Source organism: Camelina sativa, chromosome 14 (genome assembly GCF_030686135.1).
Source record: "Camelina sativa cultivar CO46 ecotype springtype chromosome 14, ASM3068613v1".
Taxonomy (NCBI): domain Eukaryota; kingdom Viridiplantae; phylum Streptophyta; class Magnoliopsida; order Brassicales; family Brassicaceae; genus Camelina; species Camelina sativa.
This window is the reverse complement of record NC_141893.1, coordinates 4,389,718-4,409,746: the sequence shown is the minus strand read 5'-3', so window position 1 is coordinate 4,409,746 and position 20,029 is coordinate 4,389,718. Positions and strand designations below refer to the sequence as shown.

At 37.1% G+C, this 20,029-nt stretch overlaps 6 protein-coding genes across 8 annotated transcripts; 5 read left to right on the top strand and 1 right to left on the bottom strand.

Annotated features, from left to right (window-relative positions):
* The first annotated feature begins 343 nt into the window (after positions 1-343).
* LOC104739711 (uncharacterized) lies at positions 344-2,088 on the top strand. 2 transcript variants are annotated; one of them, XM_010460149.2, is made up of 4 exons: positions 344-474; positions 1,200-1,273; positions 1,407-1,511; positions 1,736-2,088. In XM_010460149.2, exons 2-4 carry the CDS (start codon positions 1,205-1,207, stop codon positions 1,739-1,741), a joined length of 180 nt encoding a protein of 59 aa, XP_010458451.1. In that variant the 5' UTR covers positions 344-474; positions 1,200-1,204; the 3' UTR covers positions 1,742-2,088. The 2 variants fall into 2 exon arrangements, with proteins under 2 accessions (XP_010458451.1, XP_010458450.1); XM_010460148.2 differs by having other exon boundaries at positions 1,732-2,088.
* On the bottom strand, positions 2,068-5,070 carry LOC104739712 (inactive leucine-rich repeat receptor-like serine/threonine-protein kinase At1g60630). The gene is made up of 2 exons (XM_010460150.3): positions 3,040-5,070; positions 2,068-2,935 (listed from the first exon to the last, which is right to left on the bottom strand). The coding sequence occupies exons 1-2, from the start codon at positions 4,373-4,375 to the stop codon at positions 2,274-2,276; spliced, it is 1,998 nt and encodes a 665-aa protein (XP_010458452.1). The 5' UTR covers positions 4,376-5,070; the 3' UTR covers positions 2,068-2,273.
* Positions 5,071-6,110: 1,040 nt separating this feature from the next.
* LOC104739710 (eukaryotic translation initiation factor 3 subunit H) lies at positions 6,111-8,983 on the top strand. The gene is made up of 12 exons (XM_087484100.1): positions 6,111-6,374; positions 6,507-6,586; positions 6,762-6,878; positions 6,981-7,084; positions 7,175-7,241; positions 7,511-7,644; positions 7,720-7,768; positions 7,908-7,979; positions 8,072-8,173; positions 8,259-8,326; positions 8,517-8,669; positions 8,760-8,983. The coding sequence occupies exons 1-12, from the start codon at positions 6,365-6,367 to the stop codon at positions 8,815-8,817; spliced, it is 1,014 nt and encodes a 337-aa protein (XP_087340226.1). The 5' UTR covers positions 6,111-6,364; the 3' UTR covers positions 8,818-8,983.
* Positions 8,984-13,147: 4,164 nt separating this feature from the next.
* Positions 13,148-14,628, top strand: LOC147927827 (pentatricopeptide repeat-containing protein At1g02370, mitochondrial-like). Of its 2 annotated transcripts, XR_015580980.1 has the most exons (4): positions 13,148-13,686; positions 13,790-14,108; positions 14,258-14,297; positions 14,391-14,628. XR_015580980.1 is itself a non-coding variant. In XM_087486605.1 (2 exons), exons 1-2 carry the CDS (start codon positions 13,285-13,287, stop codon positions 14,069-14,071), a joined length of 684 nt encoding a protein of 227 aa, XP_087342731.1. In that variant the 5' UTR covers positions 13,190-13,284; the 3' UTR covers positions 14,072-14,256. The 2 variants fall into 2 exon arrangements, 1 of the variants encoding a protein (XP_087342731.1); XM_087486605.1 differs by lacking the exons at positions 14,258-14,297; positions 14,391-14,628 and having other exon boundaries at positions 13,190-13,686; positions 13,790-14,256.
* Positions 14,629-17,116: 2,488 nt separating this feature from the next.
* On the top strand, positions 17,117-18,104 carry LOC147927826 (pentatricopeptide repeat-containing protein At1g02370, mitochondrial-like). The gene is made up of 2 exons (XM_087482954.1): positions 17,117-17,529; positions 17,648-18,104. The coding sequence occupies exons 1-2, from the start codon at positions 17,134-17,136 to the stop codon at positions 17,939-17,941; spliced, it is 690 nt and encodes a 229-aa protein (XP_087339080.1). The 5' UTR covers positions 17,117-17,133; the 3' UTR covers positions 17,942-18,104.
* Positions 18,062-20,010, top strand: LOC104739709 (15-cis-zeta-carotene isomerase, chloroplastic). The gene is made up of 4 exons (XM_010460145.3): positions 18,062-18,568; positions 18,654-18,800; positions 18,893-19,102; positions 19,564-20,010. The coding sequence occupies exons 1-4, from the start codon at positions 18,152-18,154 to the stop codon at positions 19,897-19,899; spliced, it is 1,110 nt and encodes a 369-aa protein (XP_010458447.2). The 5' UTR covers positions 18,062-18,151; the 3' UTR covers positions 19,900-20,010.
* The last annotated feature ends 19 nt before the right edge of the window (positions 20,011-20,029 follow it).

Genomic DNA, 20,029 nt, shown 5'->3' with positions numbered 1-20,029 from the left:
ATAGTGTGGTTAACATTTTTGATTAGATTTTAAAATATTGCATCCAAATATATATATATATATATATGTATTTTCAAATAGCAAATAATTAATTAGCAAATCTTACAAATAAAAAATTAGAACAAAAAATGTACTTAAAAAATATTAATAATACAGATATGGCATCACTATGTGAATATCATCAATACGAATAATAAAATTGATTATATAATTGAGAAGGAGATACATACATATGCACTAAACCGGAAGAGAGCTGAAAGATAATTTTGTCTTAAACCCGAATCCGATCAAACCGATTATTCGGTTGATGATCGGTTATTTGAAATTGCTAAACCGAACCAAAATTGAGTTGACCGATGTGCAAAGAGCCACGCTATTCCCCAACCGCAGAGGCCGCCAAATTGTGAAGAAAACCACACCCTTTCGCAAAACCTCTTCGTCGACGTTGAATCCGTTTCTTACCCTCCGTCGCCGGTAAGTCGGAAACCCTCAATCTTTCTTTAGATCCTGTCTTGTCTTTCTCCGGGATTGTTTATTTTCTTTAAGCTCTTGATCATAATTACTCGCGGAAAATGGGAACAAAGGAATCATTTTTTTAATATTTTTCCTAAACTCTGAGTAAAAGAGAGATTTTAGGATTCATCAAAGGTTAAGATTATTAGAAAGTGTAGTTCTTTGGATTCGTCATGATCATCAAAGGAAAAAGGAAGGATTTTTTTATGTTTATTTGTATCCTCCATTATTCGAGTTCAGATCGGAATGGGACTTTTTAGACTGTTCCCCAATAGGCAGTAGTAGCTAAGCTTTTATTATTTTGTGAAGCTCAACTGCAATTTGTTAGTTTTGAGTTCGATGCTTTGACTTGATAATGGTGGTGATTTCTAGTAAGTGGAACCACTCATAGACATAGTTACCATATATGTGCAGTTGTTCGTGTGTTTGGAGGGATTTTCAGATTATGTGTAGTTGTTGATTTTTCTCACAACACTCCCTTGAGGCTCTGTGATTAATCATTGCATTACCTTGATTACTCATTTGTTAAGAACATGCTCTGATGGATCGGTTTGCCTTTTTGGTTGGATTTGAGGACTATGTTTTTGTTTGCATTTGTTGATTGTTACTGTAGATCCTTGAGACTCTGCTGTTAAGCATCACAATAATTCTGATGTATTGGTTGCCTTTTTTTGCATAATGAACAGTTGAGATGGCGAAGTCTTGTAAGGGTCTTGCTGAAGAGCTTGTGAAGTGTCTCAGTGACTCGATCTGTGTCAAGGTAGTATGAAATATGTCTGAACATATATGAAGAGACACTGGCTTTTTTACAAAATTCTAGTTAGTGTAGTATTACATTACCTGCTTAGCTAATTACCAATTTACTTCATTCTGTATTTCTGTTTTTGGTGTAGGACGAGAAACGGTCAATTCGGGACTGCGCTGGTGAAAAAAGCCCATGTATACCCAGTGAGTGTGTTGGTTTAAGGGAAACCTACTTCAATTGTAAAAGAGGACAGGTATGTTTTGCTTTCATTAGCCTCAATTTGTAATGATAATGTCATTTTGCAATCCTGCATGATGTTTAAAGATTAGAAGCCACAGTCCAAATGTATAAGAATAAGCATGCTTGCGAATACTTAGAGAGTATTACATTCAACCATTAGAGAAACAATTGTAAAGCATAGATTATTAATTCTTGAACTGATGATGTATTGGACATTATTGTGTTTTCTCTAGGTAGACATGAGAGCCAGGATTCGAGGAAACAAAGGCTACTAACAAAAGAGATAAATATCGGAGACTGAGCACCTGCTTGCTCGATATCACATTTTCAATTTGTTATTTTTGTGTTCCTTTTTTTGTATCAATCCCTTTGATTTCTATTAGTTGCAGCACAATATGAAGGGGCAAGGCAGAGTGTCTTACCAACTTAGTTTCTTGCCATGTCATGATGTCAATATCAAGTTAGGCTTGTTCCTATACTCAACTTGATTTCTTTTGCTCTTTAAAGTTGTAATACATGGGACCAGATGCTATTGAATCTCATTGTGTAGCTTAAAGAAAGAGTAAGAATGAAAACAAAGATTCTTCCGATTCTTCCAATTACTCAATGGCCACATTTCAAATTGACCAAGTCAACATATCTTATGCAAGTCCTACAAGGTCGATGAATCAAAATGGCGTTACAAAAGAAAAAGAAGCTTTACACTATGAACCCTACTTCAAGAATCACACGAGTCATTCTACGAAAGCAATGAAGAAGGCCCAGCCAGTTTTCTCTAAATGCTCACTTGATCATCCCTTGGCAAGCTCTGAACGGTATCCGACCATCTCCCTGGCGAATGCTCGCTACTGTTAGACGAGAATGGTGCTTCGGCCCTTGCATCCCTCACCATTTTCAGCACCTCTCTCATCACAGGCCTGTTTTCTGGTTGAATGGTCACGCAAACCGTTGCAATACTTAAAAGTGCCTGAAGTTTCTCCTCTGATGCTTCGTTGCCTGAAGAAGTCGGTTCCTCGCCTGATTCAGTCTCTTCCTCTCTCACTGCACGCACCCATCTAGAGATATCTGACCCGTATTCTTGAACAAGGTCCTGGAACGGTGTTCTACCTGTTAGAAGCTCAAGAAGAAGAACCCCGAAGCTATAGACATCAGCTGGCTGTGTAGAGGCTTTCCTTGGGTCTCTGCACTCTGGAGCTTTGTAAAAGAGAGAGACTGCGCTTGTTTCTTCAACCGAGTCAGGGTCATGGAGAGTGCTGAGGCCATAATCCGTGAGGCAAGACTCGAAATCAGGACCTAACAAGACATTGGACGATTTCAAGTTCCCATGTGTCAGGCCAGGATTCTGATGAATGTAGAGCAGAGCAGAGGCCAAGTCCTCGGCTATTTTCAGGCATGAAGTCCAGTGAAGAGGTTTCCCACTTCCAGAAGCCCTAGTTCCTGCAAACAAACACACACAATGAAGCTGGCGAATGTATCCAAGTTTCTATCCAAACAATCAAATCTCTGCATTAAAGGTGTATATACAGCCATCAGATACTTACCGTGAATAAGAGTGAAGAGACTGCCATTGGGGAAGTAATCGTACACGAGCAAGCGTTCTTCTTTGGCTTGGAAATAGGCTCTGAGAGGCACCAGGTTCGGGTGTTTGAGTTGTCCCAGGATCTCAACATGTCTCTTGAACTCCTCCATGCGAGGATACCTAGCGTTCTTGAGCCTCTTCACAGTAACAATGAACCCAGACTCCATCACAGCCTTGTAAGTGCTCCCCAATGTACCTCTTCCCAGCGTCTCAGCCGAAGCTTTAAGCAGATCTTCCATAGTATATCTCACCACCGTCTCACCTGAATCATGAGTCCCGAGGAAAACTAGAGTTCCCACTGCTCCTTCTTCTCCTCTTTCCCATGAGAAACCTCTGTCTTTCCTCTCAACGTCTCTCTCTGCCTCCGCAGATGTAGTAGCTCCTTCTCCTTCAGCTATACCTTTGCCTTTCCTATCTTCCCTCGGCGCTTCGCTCCGTCGCTTCCGCCGCCAGCAAACGATAAGCAGCGTCAACAGGAAGATGAGGATTAGTACTCCGCCGACGACACTTCCGGCTATAATCCCGATTAGCTTCGCTTTGTTCTTCTTCGACTTAGGTGTCGGCGTTGGTTTCCCAGACGGCGCAGGCGAGATTACGCATGGATTTTGAATCTGATCGCCGCAAAGAGCGACGTTTCCGGTAAACGAAGACTCATCGAACTGCTTCAAAGCACGTGTCGGTGGAATCTGACCGGAGAGGTGATTGTTAGATACATTGAAGTATCTGAGACTCGTCTGGTTAAGAGGAGGGATTGAACCAATGAAGAGATTGTCCTGAACATTGAGCGTGTAGAGCCGAGAGAGACGGAGTAACGAGCTAGGGATTCGACCGGACAATCTGTTACCGGAGAGTACAATGGTTTTCAAACGGTGAAGAGAGGTGAGTGACTCCGGGAACTGGCCGGAGAAGTTGTTGTCGTTGAGAAAAACCGATTTGAGATTGACTAAACCGGAGAGATCAGGGATTGAACCGGAGAGAGAGTTGGATTTGAAACTAAGAACCCTAAGTTGATCCAATTGGTTCAAACTCTTGTCGTCGAGTGAGCCGGTGAGATTCAAAAACTCAAGAACAAGTTTGGAGACTCTTCCGTTCATACATTCTCTAACACCTTGCCAGTTGCAGAGATCTGTTCCTCGCCATGGAATCGAATTAGAAGGATCGATTGAAGATTTCAAGGTGAGTAGAGCTTGGACGTCGCTAGATCTCGCCGGAGTAACTAAAGAGAAGAATGCTACTGTAAATGCAAAGACTACTAGTAACAACGACGACGTCATCGATGATGAAGAAGAAGAAGCCATTGAATCAATGAAATCGAAAGAGTGAGTTGTATATTCTCCGTCCTTAAAGCTCTCAGAAATGATTGATACAGCTCGAAATCGAGGATTCCATTAAAGAAGAAAAGCTGTGCCCATGAATCTCTCGTCAAAGCTATCACTTTCCATTTTTAGTCACTTTCCAGATCTGCCCCATTAAGCTAAATCATCTCGATCGAAGTAAAAAAGGAAAGTTCAAAAAAAAAGAGAAGAAGCTCTGCTTATTAATGGTGGAAGGAAGTAACTCGTCTGGTTGTGAGTATGAGCAAGAAGAAGAAGTATTAAATTTTTCTCTCTCAGTTCTCACTTACTTTCTGAGTATCTTTACTCGAAGTTTTTGGTCGAGGAAGATGTCATCACGTGAAGCCATGCTTCAAAAACGTAACTTTTTTTTTGTTGTCTCTCTCTCTCTCACACTCACTCACTCACTCTGCCTTCTTCAATGCATTCATGAATATAAGCAGTATTATTATTATATAAATCATTAATAAATTAGTTTTATGAAGGAGAGACGAAGGAGAAGGAAATAAAAAAGAGAACGAAGAAATAATAAATCAGGTAAAGTTTTTTGTCTTTATTGTTATCGTTGTTATTACTTTGCCAAGGAGGAGGATTCAGAGACAGATAGATTTTGGGGCCAAGTGGGTAGTTGTTGTTGTTGTTACTGCTGTTTGAGAAATATTTATATAATTGGTGTTGAACTGTTGTGGTATGGAGCAGAAGCAATGTGGTAGGCTGTGTGAATTAATTTTGTAGAGATAATAATTTAGAGTAAAGAGAGACATTGTATTTCAATTTTATTCAATTCATGTCTGGTTCATCTTGCCTCTCTCTACCCAATTATTGGGACTTGCTTTATTTGAAAATTTGATTCCTACCTCTCTTTTTTCTTGTTGAACCTTCACATGATTTTATAATATTAGGAGTAGTAAGGATTGGATTTTTGCTTGGGAAGAAATTTAACATTCATGGACCATGGTTGGTATTCAATTTTGGTTTTAAAGCTAACAAAAAAACGAGGATGTTGAAGTGTTATTAAATTACGAATTTATTAGTTTGCTTAGCTTAAGCGTGATGAAAAATGTAATAAAGAAGAAGAAAGAGAGGTGTGAATTGAGTTCACGTAAAGGCTGAGTTTAAAATAGTATATTTAAAACCAGCAGCGGTCCACCAGTCAGTCCAACACCTAAAGAGACTGCAGTCATTAAATTGGCTTCCCATCAAATATTTGTTGACTTCATTGACCTTCACCAGTTCCATCGTCATGATTCATGAAGTTTGAGTCCATCCATAATACTAAACTACATGACATTTAAATACGATTTTTTTTTTTACATTTTCATACGGTCGTTTCTCTTTCTCTACAATTTGCCGTATATTTAGGACATTGTTGATTTTCTTACTGGACTAATGAGAACCGACCATGTATGTCTTTTAGACTTTTTTTCTATTGTTTGTTTATTCAAATTTCAAAGTCAAAGATAAGACTTCGAATTAGTCCTCATTCTCGATTAAACCCTAATAAAACCAGATGGGATTTGGAGGGAAAAATTCTAAAAAAGTTTTGGATTCTTGTTGATTTCATTGACCTTCAGTATATATCATGGGCCTTTAACATAATAGAAAATAGATCTTGGCCTTTTTACAAGAGAAAAGCATTATTGGTCCATGGGCCGTGGGTGGTCAATCCTCATCATATAATCTGAAAACATTTAGGGTCATTCAGCAAGTATCTCAATTTTGAGGGCTGTTTTTGCGATTTTTGTTGAGTAACTTTTTTTCTTTTTTTTTTTTTTGTTTTGCGAATCCTCCACGAGAAGAAGCCCTATCAAACACATAAAGCGCTTTGTTTTTTTTCTCTCTCTAGCAAATCTCCGCAGCCGGCAAAACAAATATCACATCGTTAGGGTTTCACGGCGGGGAATCAAAAGTTCCTGAACTACGAAGCTTCACTATCCACCAAAGACTATTTCAATGGCAACCAGTGAGTACACTTTCGCCTAATCCGTTCTTCACTTACACATTAGAATCTACGCTAGCTCAAAATTTTCTCGTCTGTGTTTGACGATTTCTGTTTTATGTCTTGCTGAGTTGATTCCGTGGTTTGTTTCTGCAGTGGCTAGGTCGTTTCTGCAAGCGATATCGAAGGATGAGGTTGTAGCTCCTCCGCTTAGAGTTGTTCAGATCGAAGGATTGGTAACCGTCTTCCTACTGTTTCTCTGATTTTATGAATTTTTTAGGGTTGATTTAAGAGTTTGCTACGGTGTGATTGGTCTCGTTATGTTCCCATTCCTTTTATATATTTAGAATTCCGATTATTATTTGATGGAAGTTGTGATGATGAGGAGGATTTTGTATGTTGATGTGATAGGCTGTGCTAAAGATAATCAAACACTGCAAGGAGTTTGCACCGACCCTTGTCACTGGACAGCTTCTTGGGCTTGATGTTGGTAGCGTCCTTGAAGTTACCAATTGTTTTCCTTTCCCGGTCTGTTGAAGAATTTTACACTCATTTTCTAAGGATTTAAGAGCTTGTCCATGATTGATGTACATGTGACTTACCTGCAATTTGTATCTTGAACGAGGACAGGTCAGGGATGATGAAGAAGAAATTGAAGCTGATGGTGCGAATTATCAGCTTGAGATGATGAGATGTCTGAGGGAGGTTAATGTTGACAACAACACTGTTGGGTGGTAGGTTTTTTTTTAATGTCATCAGTTTGTGTTCACTTGTTTAATATTCTTTTGTGAATGTATATAAGATCTGCTTTAATTTTGTTTCAGGTATCAATCTACAGTTCTTGGTTCTTATCAGACCGTGGAACTCATTGAGACCTTCATGAATTACCAGGTACTTGCCAAGATCATGTCTACCATGTGAAAATAACATTCTAGATTTTGGATTTGATCTATTCATATGGTTTGCTGGAAAGTTATATTATATGTATAGCATGGCCACTCTAGTGTACAGTAGGGGCATCTATTCTGGTGTAAAAGTTGATTGAAAAGAGTAAACTGGAACATGAAAATATATGCGGAGACTTTTGTCCCCAACTCTGTTACAATTCCTTTGCAAAATCAAGATATGAACTTTAACAAATTATTCTTCTCCATCTACAGGAGAACATCAAGAGGTGTGTGTGCATCATATATGATCCCTCTAAAGCTGACCTAGGTGTCTTAGCTTTGAAGGCGCTGAAGCTTTCAGATTCGTTTATGGAGTTGTACCGAGGTGGAAACTTCACTGGCGAAAAGTATGCATCTTGATCCATCTAGGTTTCTTAAACCACATTAGATAGTTGTAATGTATTATTTACTCTCTTTGTTAGGTTGAGAGAGAAGAATTTCTCCTGGATGGGTATTTTTGAAGAAATACCTGTAAGTCTCTAGCTCTCTACTATGTTGAAGCCTTACCAACTAATCTTTTTGACGTAAATACTAAATAGGTTGGAACTGTTCCTGATTATATGTTCCTCTGACAAAAAAAATTGGTTTCAATGTTACTTTCTTTTAACAGATCAAGGTTTCAAACTCTGCACTTGTCAGTGCCTTCATGACCGAACTGGAGACTGATACACCTGTCTCACAGGTACAGTACTAGAATCTGGATAGTGTTTCTCGCATGCTGTGTCAGTATTCCAGATTTTGACTCGTAATACTACTGTATTTTCTCTTTTCTAGGGCGATTATGATCGTCTACACTCATCAACCACTCCTTTCCTTGAGAACAATATGGAGTTTTTGATTAAATGCATGGATGATTTATCTATGGAACAGCAAAAGGTGTGGCCTATTCTGCATTCTTGTTCAATTCCCATCCTCAGAAGTCAGACCTATCATAATGTAGTATCTTAATTTATGTTTCCAGTTCCAATATTACTACCGGAACCTGTCTCGTCAGCAAGCGCAGCAGCAAGCCTGGCTCCAGAAGAGAAGGTAGGTCGATTTATATTTCCAGCAGAATACTTTTTGTTCTAGTTCTGGTCCGATTTGTTTTACTCCCTCGTTATCTTGGAAGGTGATATAAGTTTAGTTACAGAGTAGGGAATGTCCTATAGATAGTTTCTTATGATTTTGCTCGTTTTGTTGTTCTTCCAAATAACTAAGAGGTTTGTTTGGTTTGTAGGACCGAAAACATGGCTCGTAAATCAGCTGGAGAAGAGCCTTTGCCTGAAGAGGATCCTTCAAACCCAATATTCAAACCGATCCCTGAACCATCAAGGCTAGAGAGTTTCCTCATCACAAACCAAGTCTCAAACTTCTGTGGCCAAATCAATGGGTATGTTCTCGTGTTTACTCTTTATAACACCGTTTCACCATTTCTAGCTTTTGGAAAGAGACTAAAAATGTGTCACCCGTTGCAATGCAGAGTGGCTGGCCAGAACTTCAGCAGGCTTTACCTGACCAAAGCATTGCACGAAAACTGATTGCAAGACTAGCCAAGTTTTTGTTTTCGAGCCAAGAAAGTGAGAGAGTTGGTTGATATAACCGGATCCTACATTTGTTTTTTTTCCTGACAGTTTAATTTTTTTTTGTTGTGAAGTCTTCTTATGCTTATTGAGAAATTATTGAAATCTTGAAAGATCAATCTGATATCGGACCTCTCTGATTTCATTACAACAAATTATAATTGGTATTAGTTAAGAGTGAACATAGATTATGTTTAGGTTAGGAATGTAGGATAATAAACCGACACTGGACAATAATAAAAAAAAAGGAACCTAATAAAAACACACTACATCTTTTTCAATTGTTTACGAGTGAAAACCCCAAGTAGCTTGTGCTCTTGTTGATTCGCGATGGAAAATATCTCCAAGTTCCTCCTAGTTAACTTGTTTTCTTGTTGTTTCGGGATCGTTGGAGGATCAGGATTCAGGACGGTCCCAAGTTGCTGATCCCGGGCAAAAGATATATACTAACCATTTTATATCAATTTAATTACCAAATTTACAATTACGAAACTAATAAACTAAAAAATTATGTTTCTTATTTTTTGGAACTCTGCTTAGACAACTTCTGGTTTTAACAAAACATTTTTAACATTCAATTCCTCCTTTATATGACCAGACTACCGGTTTAATTATACTCAAAACAACTAGATTAGGATATGCGGTACACCGCGGGACAAATTATTTATAACTAAAACATTTAAATTATAAATTGTATTTGTTGGTTAAATATGTTATAATTATATAATAATTGTTAATTTTATAGTTTAAAGTTTAAACCATATAATATTGCAATATAATTTAATTAGATATGTCTATTCTCGGATACCGATAATGTTAACAAAATAATGAAATGATATTTTACCCGTTTAACACCAAATTAATGATATTTTAAATTTATATAAATATCGACAAAATCCATCCCGCTATATAACTCCGTCTCGAGATATTTTAACTCGCACTATACAATCTTAATTTTTAATATGTATTGCTTTGTATTATAAGTATTAGATTGAGTTGATGTGTTATTTATTAAGGTTGTAACCATTAACATTTTATAAAGTTTAACTTTCTAAAAAATATAAATATTATAAATATTTCTACTTTTTATAAAATATAAATATTTATAATATTTTACTTTTTAAAAACATAAATATTTATAATATTTTACTTTTTAAAAATCTTTAAAATAAAAAACTGGAATAAACCAAATAAAAGTTTTTAAGTTTGAATGCATGATAAATCAAACTTTCTACTCATTTGTATTATGAATCATTTTGGTCTCTTATATAGTATGACTTTGAACTATTGTCCAATTTTTTTAGGCGATTTGGGATATTGTACTCGTATTTTTTTATTCATCTATCGAGTAATATATGTCCGTTTTTAAAAATTTGTATTACATCATATGCAGGAAAAAATCACAATTTTTATTAACTAAATGTATTATAAAAAATTCAAGATAATTTAAATATAAATTCAAATAAATATGAAAAGAAATCATATTTTTATATTTGAACGAGGTAGAAAGATTTCCTTATTTTTTTAAATCTTACTTATAATTAATTTTGAAAATTTTGTTAACTAATATTAAAGTCAATGCATTAAATGTATAAACTTTCCAAAAAGTATTTTTGAGCAAAAACTGCTGCAAAAATACTAGTAGATATATAATTTCAAAAGAATTAAATTCGGTTACACAGCTATGTGTACTCCAAAATATTTAAAAAATCTAAAAATAATCAAATCCCACAAAAATATCAACTTCAATACAACACACTAGGGTTTGCAAAAACTGTGAGAAATGAACTTCTACCGCCGCATTCTGATGGCCCCCGGTTCTCTCCACCACTTGAAGAAGGTTGTTACTGCTCGCCTTCGAGTGGCATCCAGAACTATCGTATCTGGAAGGTGGCGTGTTCAAGTCCCGCTGCTGCGCCGTTTTCAGCAGGCGTGGAGACCTCTGAAGCTACTCCTCCGATCAAGGCTGATCTATGCGACGGTGCTTCTTCTTCTGCTGAGAAGACGAAGGTGGCAAGTAATATGGAGAAGAGGAAAGTCTTTCAGAAGCTGAAGTCTCTTACGGTTGAGACCGTAGAACTCATCATAAGGGAGGGCAGTAAGAAAGGTCTTTACGTCAGTCAGGGGGATCTCATCGGATGGATTAAGATTCTTACATACAAGTTCCGTAAACCTGAAAACGCTCTCGAGGTCTGACGTCCAACATTAATGAGTTTATTAGAGAGAAGAAACGTTTCGTTTATATAATTTTTTATTGTGTCGGATCATATTTGGTTTTAACTAAGCAATATATATGTCTTAATTTTGTAGATCTTCCGGTGGATGGATGGTAAGAGGGTGGTATTTTCTCCCTCCCAGTTTGAACTCTATGTGGATCTTATTGCCAAGGTTGATGGCTTAGAAGCGGCTCGTAAGTTCTTCAATAAAGTAGATCCAGAGTTCAACAACTTTAACCCTAAAGCCAAGAAAAGTCTTGTTTACTTGAAGCTCTATCCCTCGACCCAAGTTAGCAACGAAGAAGATTTTTGTCTGGAGGCGGATGGAGGAGGAGGAGAAGAAGGAGAAGGAGAAGGAGAAGAAGAAGGAGGTTCCCCAATCAAGTTCTCATTTCAGGAGAAAACGTTCTAATATTACCGGGCGGGTAGTAAGGCGTATTTAAGATGCGTTATCAGTGGGTTACGCTGTGCCTTCTGGCCATTTTAGCGGAATATATGATGTGTCTCTTAGTCAATAAATCAAGGCTTTCAGATTTCCTCTTTGTGCCTTGCCTTCCCTTGTCCAAAACAACCCCATGTTAAGCTTCTACATGTAATCTCTTTACGACAATCTGTTGGTTCATTGTTATAATATTTTACTAGTAGACTACTTTCGTTTCATAGATGACTTTAATAACTCAACATGCTCCACCGGTTTCATTTCAGTTTTGTTTATATATTTATGGTTTGGATAAAGGTTACTTTAAGCGAGATCTGCACATTTGGAACTAATGAACAAGCTTGATCAGTGCTATAGGATTCAATTTGTATTAGAATTTGATCAGAATTTGGATTACAATCTGATCAGAATCTATATATCTTTATACATATATATATATATATAACACCTAATGAGTGGTGTTTTCTTTGCCAAAGGTTATAGGAAGAATGGTTATAGGAAGAATCATTGAGCGATAACTTTGTAGTAGTGGTATGTCAATGCTTGTATATATATATTGTTATATCTCTCTAGCATGGGCCGAATATAAAGAATAGTACTGAAACTGACTTATGTTGCTGGCTAATGAGTTACTTGACGAGATGATGGACTTGCAAGAATCCTTAGTTAACAAATTTACAATTACCTACCAATATTTATGTTTTCTTATTTTTTGAACTTTGCTATACTTATGATGTAGACAATTTTTTGTTTTAACTAAACATTCAATTTCTCGTGTATATGAATAATTAACTAGGCGTTCACCCGCGGTACACCGCGGGAATAAATTATAAATTAATGTATTTTAAATAATACTTTTAATTTATTTAGTTTTCAAATTCCCAATTAATTAAATTTTATCTAATTAATTAATAATTTTGTTTAGAATGTTTTTTCTTATTCTTGCGTTTTATACAGTTTATAACCTAATTACAATAAATTTGTTATTAGACAGAAGAAAAAAATTTAAAACACTTAGTTTTGTTTTTTATAATTAAACAGGGATATAAGCATATATTGTATGTTAGTGTATATTTTTATGTGTATACATTTTTTTTTTTGGAATATTAAGAATATGTTGTAGTATGTGTAATATTTTGTAGTTCATATACTAAATAATTTATAAGTTAATTTTCCAAACTATGAATGAAAATCTATAGTATATGAAATAAACTAATAATTTTAGTGTTGGTTCTATAGTCCAAACCCACCATGTTAGGCGGATCACACAACATGTTCAAAGATTTTTTAATCCGCAAAAACTCATCATACGAAACCCGTGAAAGTAAAATATAATATGTGAGGCTAAAAGTCACATTTTATCAAATGAGTTTTTCAAAATTTTAAAGAACAATACCTCTTCACTCACCTTCTTATAAAATTTTAAAGAAATAAAATCTGTATACAATTATGTTTGTTACCTTTTAAAACAATTAGTTTATATTAAAAAAATCAAATATAAGTAGAATTAATTTATTTATTAAATTAATTATTTAATGCTAATGGTATTTTTGTAAATAAGTGTTAACTTGAGGATTTATTTTATAAATGTCTCCAAAAATGTATATATAGATGACTTCCAGATTAATTCTATAAACCAACAATTAATATATAATTTTTTTTTAAGAAAACGAAATTCAGTTACAATATTTAAAAGTCTAAAAATAATCAAAATCCCACAAAAATACAACTTCAATACAACCGACTAGGGTTAGCAAAAACTGAGAGAAAATGAACTTCTGCCGCCGCATTCTGATGGCTCCCGGTTCTCTTCACCACTGGAAGAAGGTTGTTAGTGCTCCTCCGCCTTCGACTGGCGTCCAGAACTATCGTATCTGGAAGGTGGCTTGTTCAAGTCCCGCTGCTGCGCCGTTTTCAGCTGGCGTGGAGACCTCTGAAGTTACTCCTCCTCCGATCAAGGCTGATCTATGCGACGATGCTTCTTCTTCTGCTGAGAAGGCCAAGATGCTGAAGAGGGATACCTTTCATAAGATGAGGCGTCTTACGGTTGAGACCATAGACCTCATCATAAGGGAGGAAGAGAAGAAGGGTGTTTACGTCAATCAGGAGGATCTCTTCAGATGGGCGAAGCTTCTTACATACAAGTACCGTAAACCTGAAAACGCCCTCGAGGTCTGAAGTCCAACATAATTGAGTTTATTAGAGAGAAGAAACGTTTCGTTTATGCGGATAATTATTTTTAACTAAGCAGTATATGTTTGTTAATTTGTTGTAGATCTTCCGGTGGATGGACAGTAAGAAGATGATATTTGGTCCCTACGAGCTACAACTTTATGTGCATCTTGTTTGCCAGCTTATAAGCACAGAAGCGGCTCGAGAGTTGTTCAATAGAGGAGACCCAAACTTCGACAGAAGTGATCCTAAAGCCAAGAATCAGCCTGCTTACAAGATGATCTCTTATTGGTATCGTGTTAACTTCAAAAATTCTCTGTTGAGGAAAGCTGAATTTACCAAGGAAGATTTGTTGCATATGGTCCGCTGCCAGACGCGTCGTTAGTTTGGTTACGCTAGCTGTGCCTTCTGGGCCTTGTATGGTGGGTGTGTTTTGGTTAATAAAAGCGTTGTTAGTTGGCTTTCAGATTTACTCTTTTTTAATTTTGCCCTTCTTTCAATCTCTTGTCGAAAAGAAAACAACCTTATGCATTTTGCTCTGATCAGCTTCAATGTAACTTTCTTTTGACAGATCAAGGTTTCAAACTCTGCACTTGTCACCTGTCTCACAGGTACAATACTAGAATCTGGATAGTAGTGTTCTTCGCATGCTGTCAGTATTCCAGATTTTGACTCGTAGTACTTCTGTATTTTCTCTTTTCTAGGGAGATTATGATCGTCTACACTCATCAACCACTCCTTTCCTTGAGAACAATATGGCATTTTTGATTAAATGCATGGATGATTTATCTATGGAACAGCAAAAGGTGTGGCTTATTCTGCAATCTTTGTTTAATTCTCATCCTCAGAAGTCAGAACTACATTAACGCCATATCTTGATATATTTTCCCAGTTCCAATTATATATATATATCATAACCCGAAAAAAAGCTAAATAATGCCACCGTGACAATTTTTGTTGAAATCGGGGAAATCATAATTGGTATTAGTTAAGAGTTAACATAGATTATGTTTGGCGAAGGAATGTAGGATAATAAACCGACACTGCACGATTTTTAAAAAAGGAACCTAATAAAAACACACTACATCTTTTTCAATTGTTTACGAGTGAAAACCCCAAGTAGCTTGTGCTCTTGTTGATTCGCGATGGAAGATATCTCCCATGTTCCTCAATTGTTTCCGAGTCTCGCAGGAAAATTAACCTAGTTAACTTGTGTTCTTGTTGTTTCGGGATACAGGATCAGGACGATCCCGAGTTGCTGATCCTGGGCAAAAGAAACATATACTAACCATTTCAATATTTCATATCAATTTAATTACCAAATTTACAAGTTACAACTACGGAACTAATAAACCAATATTTATGTTTTCTTATTTTTTGAACTTTGCTTAGACAATTTTTGGTTTTAACTAAACATTTAACATTCAATTCCTCCTTTATATGATGACTACCGGTTTAATTATATACTCAAACAATATACAATTTCAAAATAATTAAATTCGGTTACACAGTGTACTCCAAATATTTAAAAATCTAAAAATAGTCAAATCCCACAAAAATATCATCTTCAATACAACACACTAGGGTTTGCAAAAACTGTGAGAAATGAACTTCTACCGCCGCATTCTGATGGCCCCCGGTTCTCTTCACCACTGGAAGAAGGTTGTTACTGCTCCTCCGCCTTCGACTGGCGTCCAGAACTATCGTATCTGGAAGTGGAAGGTGGCTTGTTCAAGTCCCGCTGCTGCGCCGTTTTCAACTTGCGTGGAGACCTCTGAAGCTACTCCTCCTATCAAGGCTGATCTATGCGACGGTGCTTCTTCTTCTGCTGAGAAGACGAAGGTGGCAAGTAATACGGAGAAGAGGAAAATCTTTCAGAAGCTGAAGTCTCTTACGGTTAAGACCGTAGAACTCATCATAAGGGAGGACCAGAAGAAGGGTCTTTTCGTCAGTCAGGGGGTTCTCATCGAATGGGTTGAGCTCCTTACATACAAGTACCGTAAACCTGAAAACGCCCTCGAGGTCTGACGTCCAACATTAATGAGTTTAGTAGAGAGTTTAGTTTATATAATTTTTTATTGCGTCGGATCATATTTGGTTTTAACTAAGCAATATATATATGTCTTAATTTTGTAGATCTTCCGGTGGATGGATAGTAAGGAGGTGGTATTTTCTCCCTCTCAGTTTGAACTCTATGTGGATCTTATTGCCAAGGTTGATGGCTTAGAAGCGGCTCGTAAGTTCTTCAATAAAGTAGACCCAGAGTTCGACAACTTTGACCGTAAAGCCGAGAATCGTCCTGTTTACTTAAAGCTCTATCCATCGACCCAAGTTAGCGACGAAGAAGATTTTAGTGATGAGGAGGAGGAGGAGGAGGAGGAGGAGGAGGTACCCCAATCAAATTCTCATTTGATGAGAAAACGTTCTAATATTACAGAGCGTGAGAAGTGGCAGATGGTAAGGGGGACCGTAAGGCCTATTTAAGATGTGTTATCAGTGGGTTACGCTGTGCCTTCTGGCCGTTTTAGTCAATAAATCAAGGCTTTCAGAGCTACTCTTTGCCTTCCCTTGTCCAAAACAACCCCATGTTAAGCTTCTGTACGTAATCTCTTTACGACAATCTGTTTGGTTCATTGTTATAATATTTTACTAGTATTCATATATAACTTAAATAACTCAACAACTCCACCGGTTTCATTTCAGTTTTGTTTATATATTTATGGTTTTGGATAAAGGTTAGTTTAACCGACAGATCTTCACATTTGGAACTAATGAAAATGCTTGATCAGTGCTATATATATGATTCAATTAGTAATTAAATTTGATCAGAATTTGGATTACAATTTGATCAGAATCTATATATATATATACATTATATATAACACAAATGAGTGGTGTTTTCTTTGCCGAAGGTTAGAATGCATTGAGGGATAACTTTGTAGTAGTGGTATGTCAATGCTTCTTATAACACCTTTTTTTTTGTATGCTACATTATTGTTATTTCTCTCGCATGGGCCGAATATGTGTAGACAAAAGTTATTATAAAGTCTAGTACTGAAACTGACTTATGTTGCTGGCAGTATGAGTTACTTGACGAGGTGATGGACTTTGGCAAGAATCCTTTAGTTAACAAATTTACAATTACCGAACTAATAAACCAGTATTTATGTTTTCTTATCTTTTGAACCTTGCTACTATATATGATGTAGACAATTTTTTTGTTTTAACTAAACATTCAGTTTCTCCTTTACCGGATTAATTATATAAACAAACAATATATATTTCAAAAAAAAAAACTAAATTCAGTTACAATATTCAAAAATCTAAAAAAAAATCAAATCCCTCAAAAGGAGGTTCCCCAATATTCAAAAATCTAAAAATAATCAAATATCCCACAAAAATACAACTTCAATACAACCGACTAGGGTTTGCAAAAACTGAGAGAAAATGAACTTCTGCCGCCGCATTCTGATGGCTCCCGGTTCTCTTCACCACTTGAAGAAGGTTGTTAGTGCTCCTCCGCCTTCGACTGGCGTCCAGAACTATCGTATCTGGAAGGTGGCTTGTTCAAGTCCCGCTGCTGCGCCGTTTTCAGCTGGCGTGGAGACCTCTGAAGTTTCTTCTTCAGAGGATGATCTATGCGACGATGCTTCTTCTTCTGCTGAGAAGGAGAAGGTGCTGAACAGGGAGACCTTTCACAAGCTGAGGCGTCTTACGGTTGAGACCATAGATCTCATCATAAGGGAGGAAGAGAAGAAGGGCGTTTACGTCACTCAGGCGGATCTCTTCAGATGGGCGAAGCTTCTTACTAACAAGTACCGTAAACCTGAAAACGCCCTCGAGGTCTTGACGTCCAACATTAATGAGTTTATTAGAAACGTTTCGTTTATATAATTTTTTATTGTGTCGTCGGTCGGATATTATTTTAACTAAGCAATTAATATATGTAAATTTGTTGTAGATCTTCCGGTGGATGGAGAGTAAGAAGATGATTTTTTCACCCTACGAGCTAGAACTTTATGTGGATCTTGTTAGCCAGGTGATAAGCATAGAAGCGGCTCAAGAGTTGTTCGATAAAGTAGACCCAAACTTCGACAGAGATGATCCTAAAGCCAAGAATCAGCCTGCTTTCGAGATGCTCGAGTATTGGTATCGTGTTTACTTCGAAAACTCTCCGTTTAGAAATGTTGAAATTGCCGAGGAACATGGGATACGGATGATGAAGAAGCGTCGTCTTAGATCTATTCTTTCTTAAATTTTCCCCCCTTCTTTCAGTCTCTTGTCGAAAAAAAAACAACAACCTTATTTATGTTTTATGACCCATCTGTGTATGCGTCTCTCTATTGGTTTGTTACACCGTACTAAAAAAAATGATACACTAACCAAATAAAATAAAATAAATTGAAACGCATTTAAAACGACACGTTTCGTTGCTTCTTCTTCTTTCATCTCAACAACAACAACAATGGCGGTCCATCATCTTCTTCTTCTCTCTAGCCCTCCTTCGCCTCTTCTACTTCTTCCTCCTTCTCCTCGCCGTCTTAACTTCGCCTTACCCCGCCGTATCCCAACTCATCCTCGTCTCCAACACTCGACCAGCTTCCTTTCTCATTCGTCACCGGTAATTCGGAAAATTCTCGTCCGTAGCACACTCCGGGAAGACAAACCCGTCGCTTCAGACGCCGCCGAGAGTCCGACTCTACTGATCGGTGAGGATTCCGCTGCTTTTGAATTAGGTAAACAGAAGATCGTTTCCTGGGTTTATTTCGGTGTTGTCCTTGGAGTTGTTCTCTTCATCCTCAACCTTGTTTGGATCGATAACTCCACCGGTTTTGGAAAATCATACATCGATGCCGTCTCTAACATCTCCGGTTCACCGGAGGTATCTGACAATTAAACCAAATTTCAAATTGAAGGCAAAATTACTTTCAGATATTTGATTGGTTGAAACCACACTGTATTTGCAGGTTGCTATGTTAATGCTTATCCTCATATTTGCAACTGTACATAGTGGTTTAGCTAGTCTCAGGGATATAGGAGAGAAGCTTATTGGTGAACGAGCGTTTCGTGTTTTGTTTGCTGGAACATCTCTTCCTTTAGCTATGAGCACCATTGTGAGTACTTACTCTCTCTTACTCTGCACATCTTGGGTTTGTCAACGAGCTCTCTAATGGTCTTATGCAGTGCCTTGTTCTTCTTCTTTCAGGTTTACTTTATAAATCACAGATATGATGGGTCACAGTTATGGCAGATTCAGGGTGTTCCTGGAATCCATGAAGCTATTTGGTTTGCTAATTTTGTATCCTTCTTCTTTCTCTATCCTTCAACTTTCAATCTTCTGGAGGTAGCAGCTGTTGACAAACCCAAGATGCATCTGTGGGAGACCGGCATCATGAGAATTACTCGACATCCTCAGGTACTGAACATTTTACTTAATGATCTAGTATGCATACACATATGAGCACATTTTGTTTCATTTTGTGTTTCAGAAACTTGAAAATATACTGAAAGATTGGATTTTTATGAACCGAGGTTTATATAAGTGGTTGTGTTAATGAGACCCCAATTATGAGAATCACTCATGTGCTGGTTTAGTGGCCATTGCCCCTGGTAATACCACCCTTTACATCAGCACAACCAAAATATCCTCATTCTGCTGTCTCCATTACCTCAATAATTGATTACTTGATATTGCTTTTGTCTTAACTCTTTAAGTTTCAACAATGTGTTTGCAAAAACTTGATGATATGTTGAAAGATAGGCTTCTTAGCTTTAGTTTTGGATTGTTCTCGTCTCTCTTCATCTTCAAGAACCAAGACATGGCTGTGTTAATGAGACTCTAATGTTGTATATCCTTTCTCTCTCTTGTATTCTCAGATGGTTGGACAAATCGTTTGGTGTTTAGCACACACACTCTGGATAGGAAACTCTGTAGCTGCATCAGCATCTCTTGGTTTGATCGCACACCACTTGTTTGGGGCATGGAATGGAGACAGGAGGTTAGCTAAAAGATATGGAGAAGCGTTTGAAAGCATCAAGAAGAGAACAAGTGTGATTCCATTTGCTGCCATATTGGAAGGACGCCAAGTTTTACCTGAGGATTACTACAAAGAGTTTGTCCGGTTGCCGTATCTTGCAATCACTGCGTTAACGGTTGGGGCATATTTTGCTCACCCGCTAATGCAAGGTGCAAGCTTTAGGCTTCATTGGTAGTTTCTTTGTATATCTTATAAAAAAAACTAAGAATGTATACAAAAATCATCATCATTTTGTTTGTTTGTGATACTTATCAAAATTAAAAGTATAGCAATTGGAAGACAAAAACAGTCATACGTGATAATGA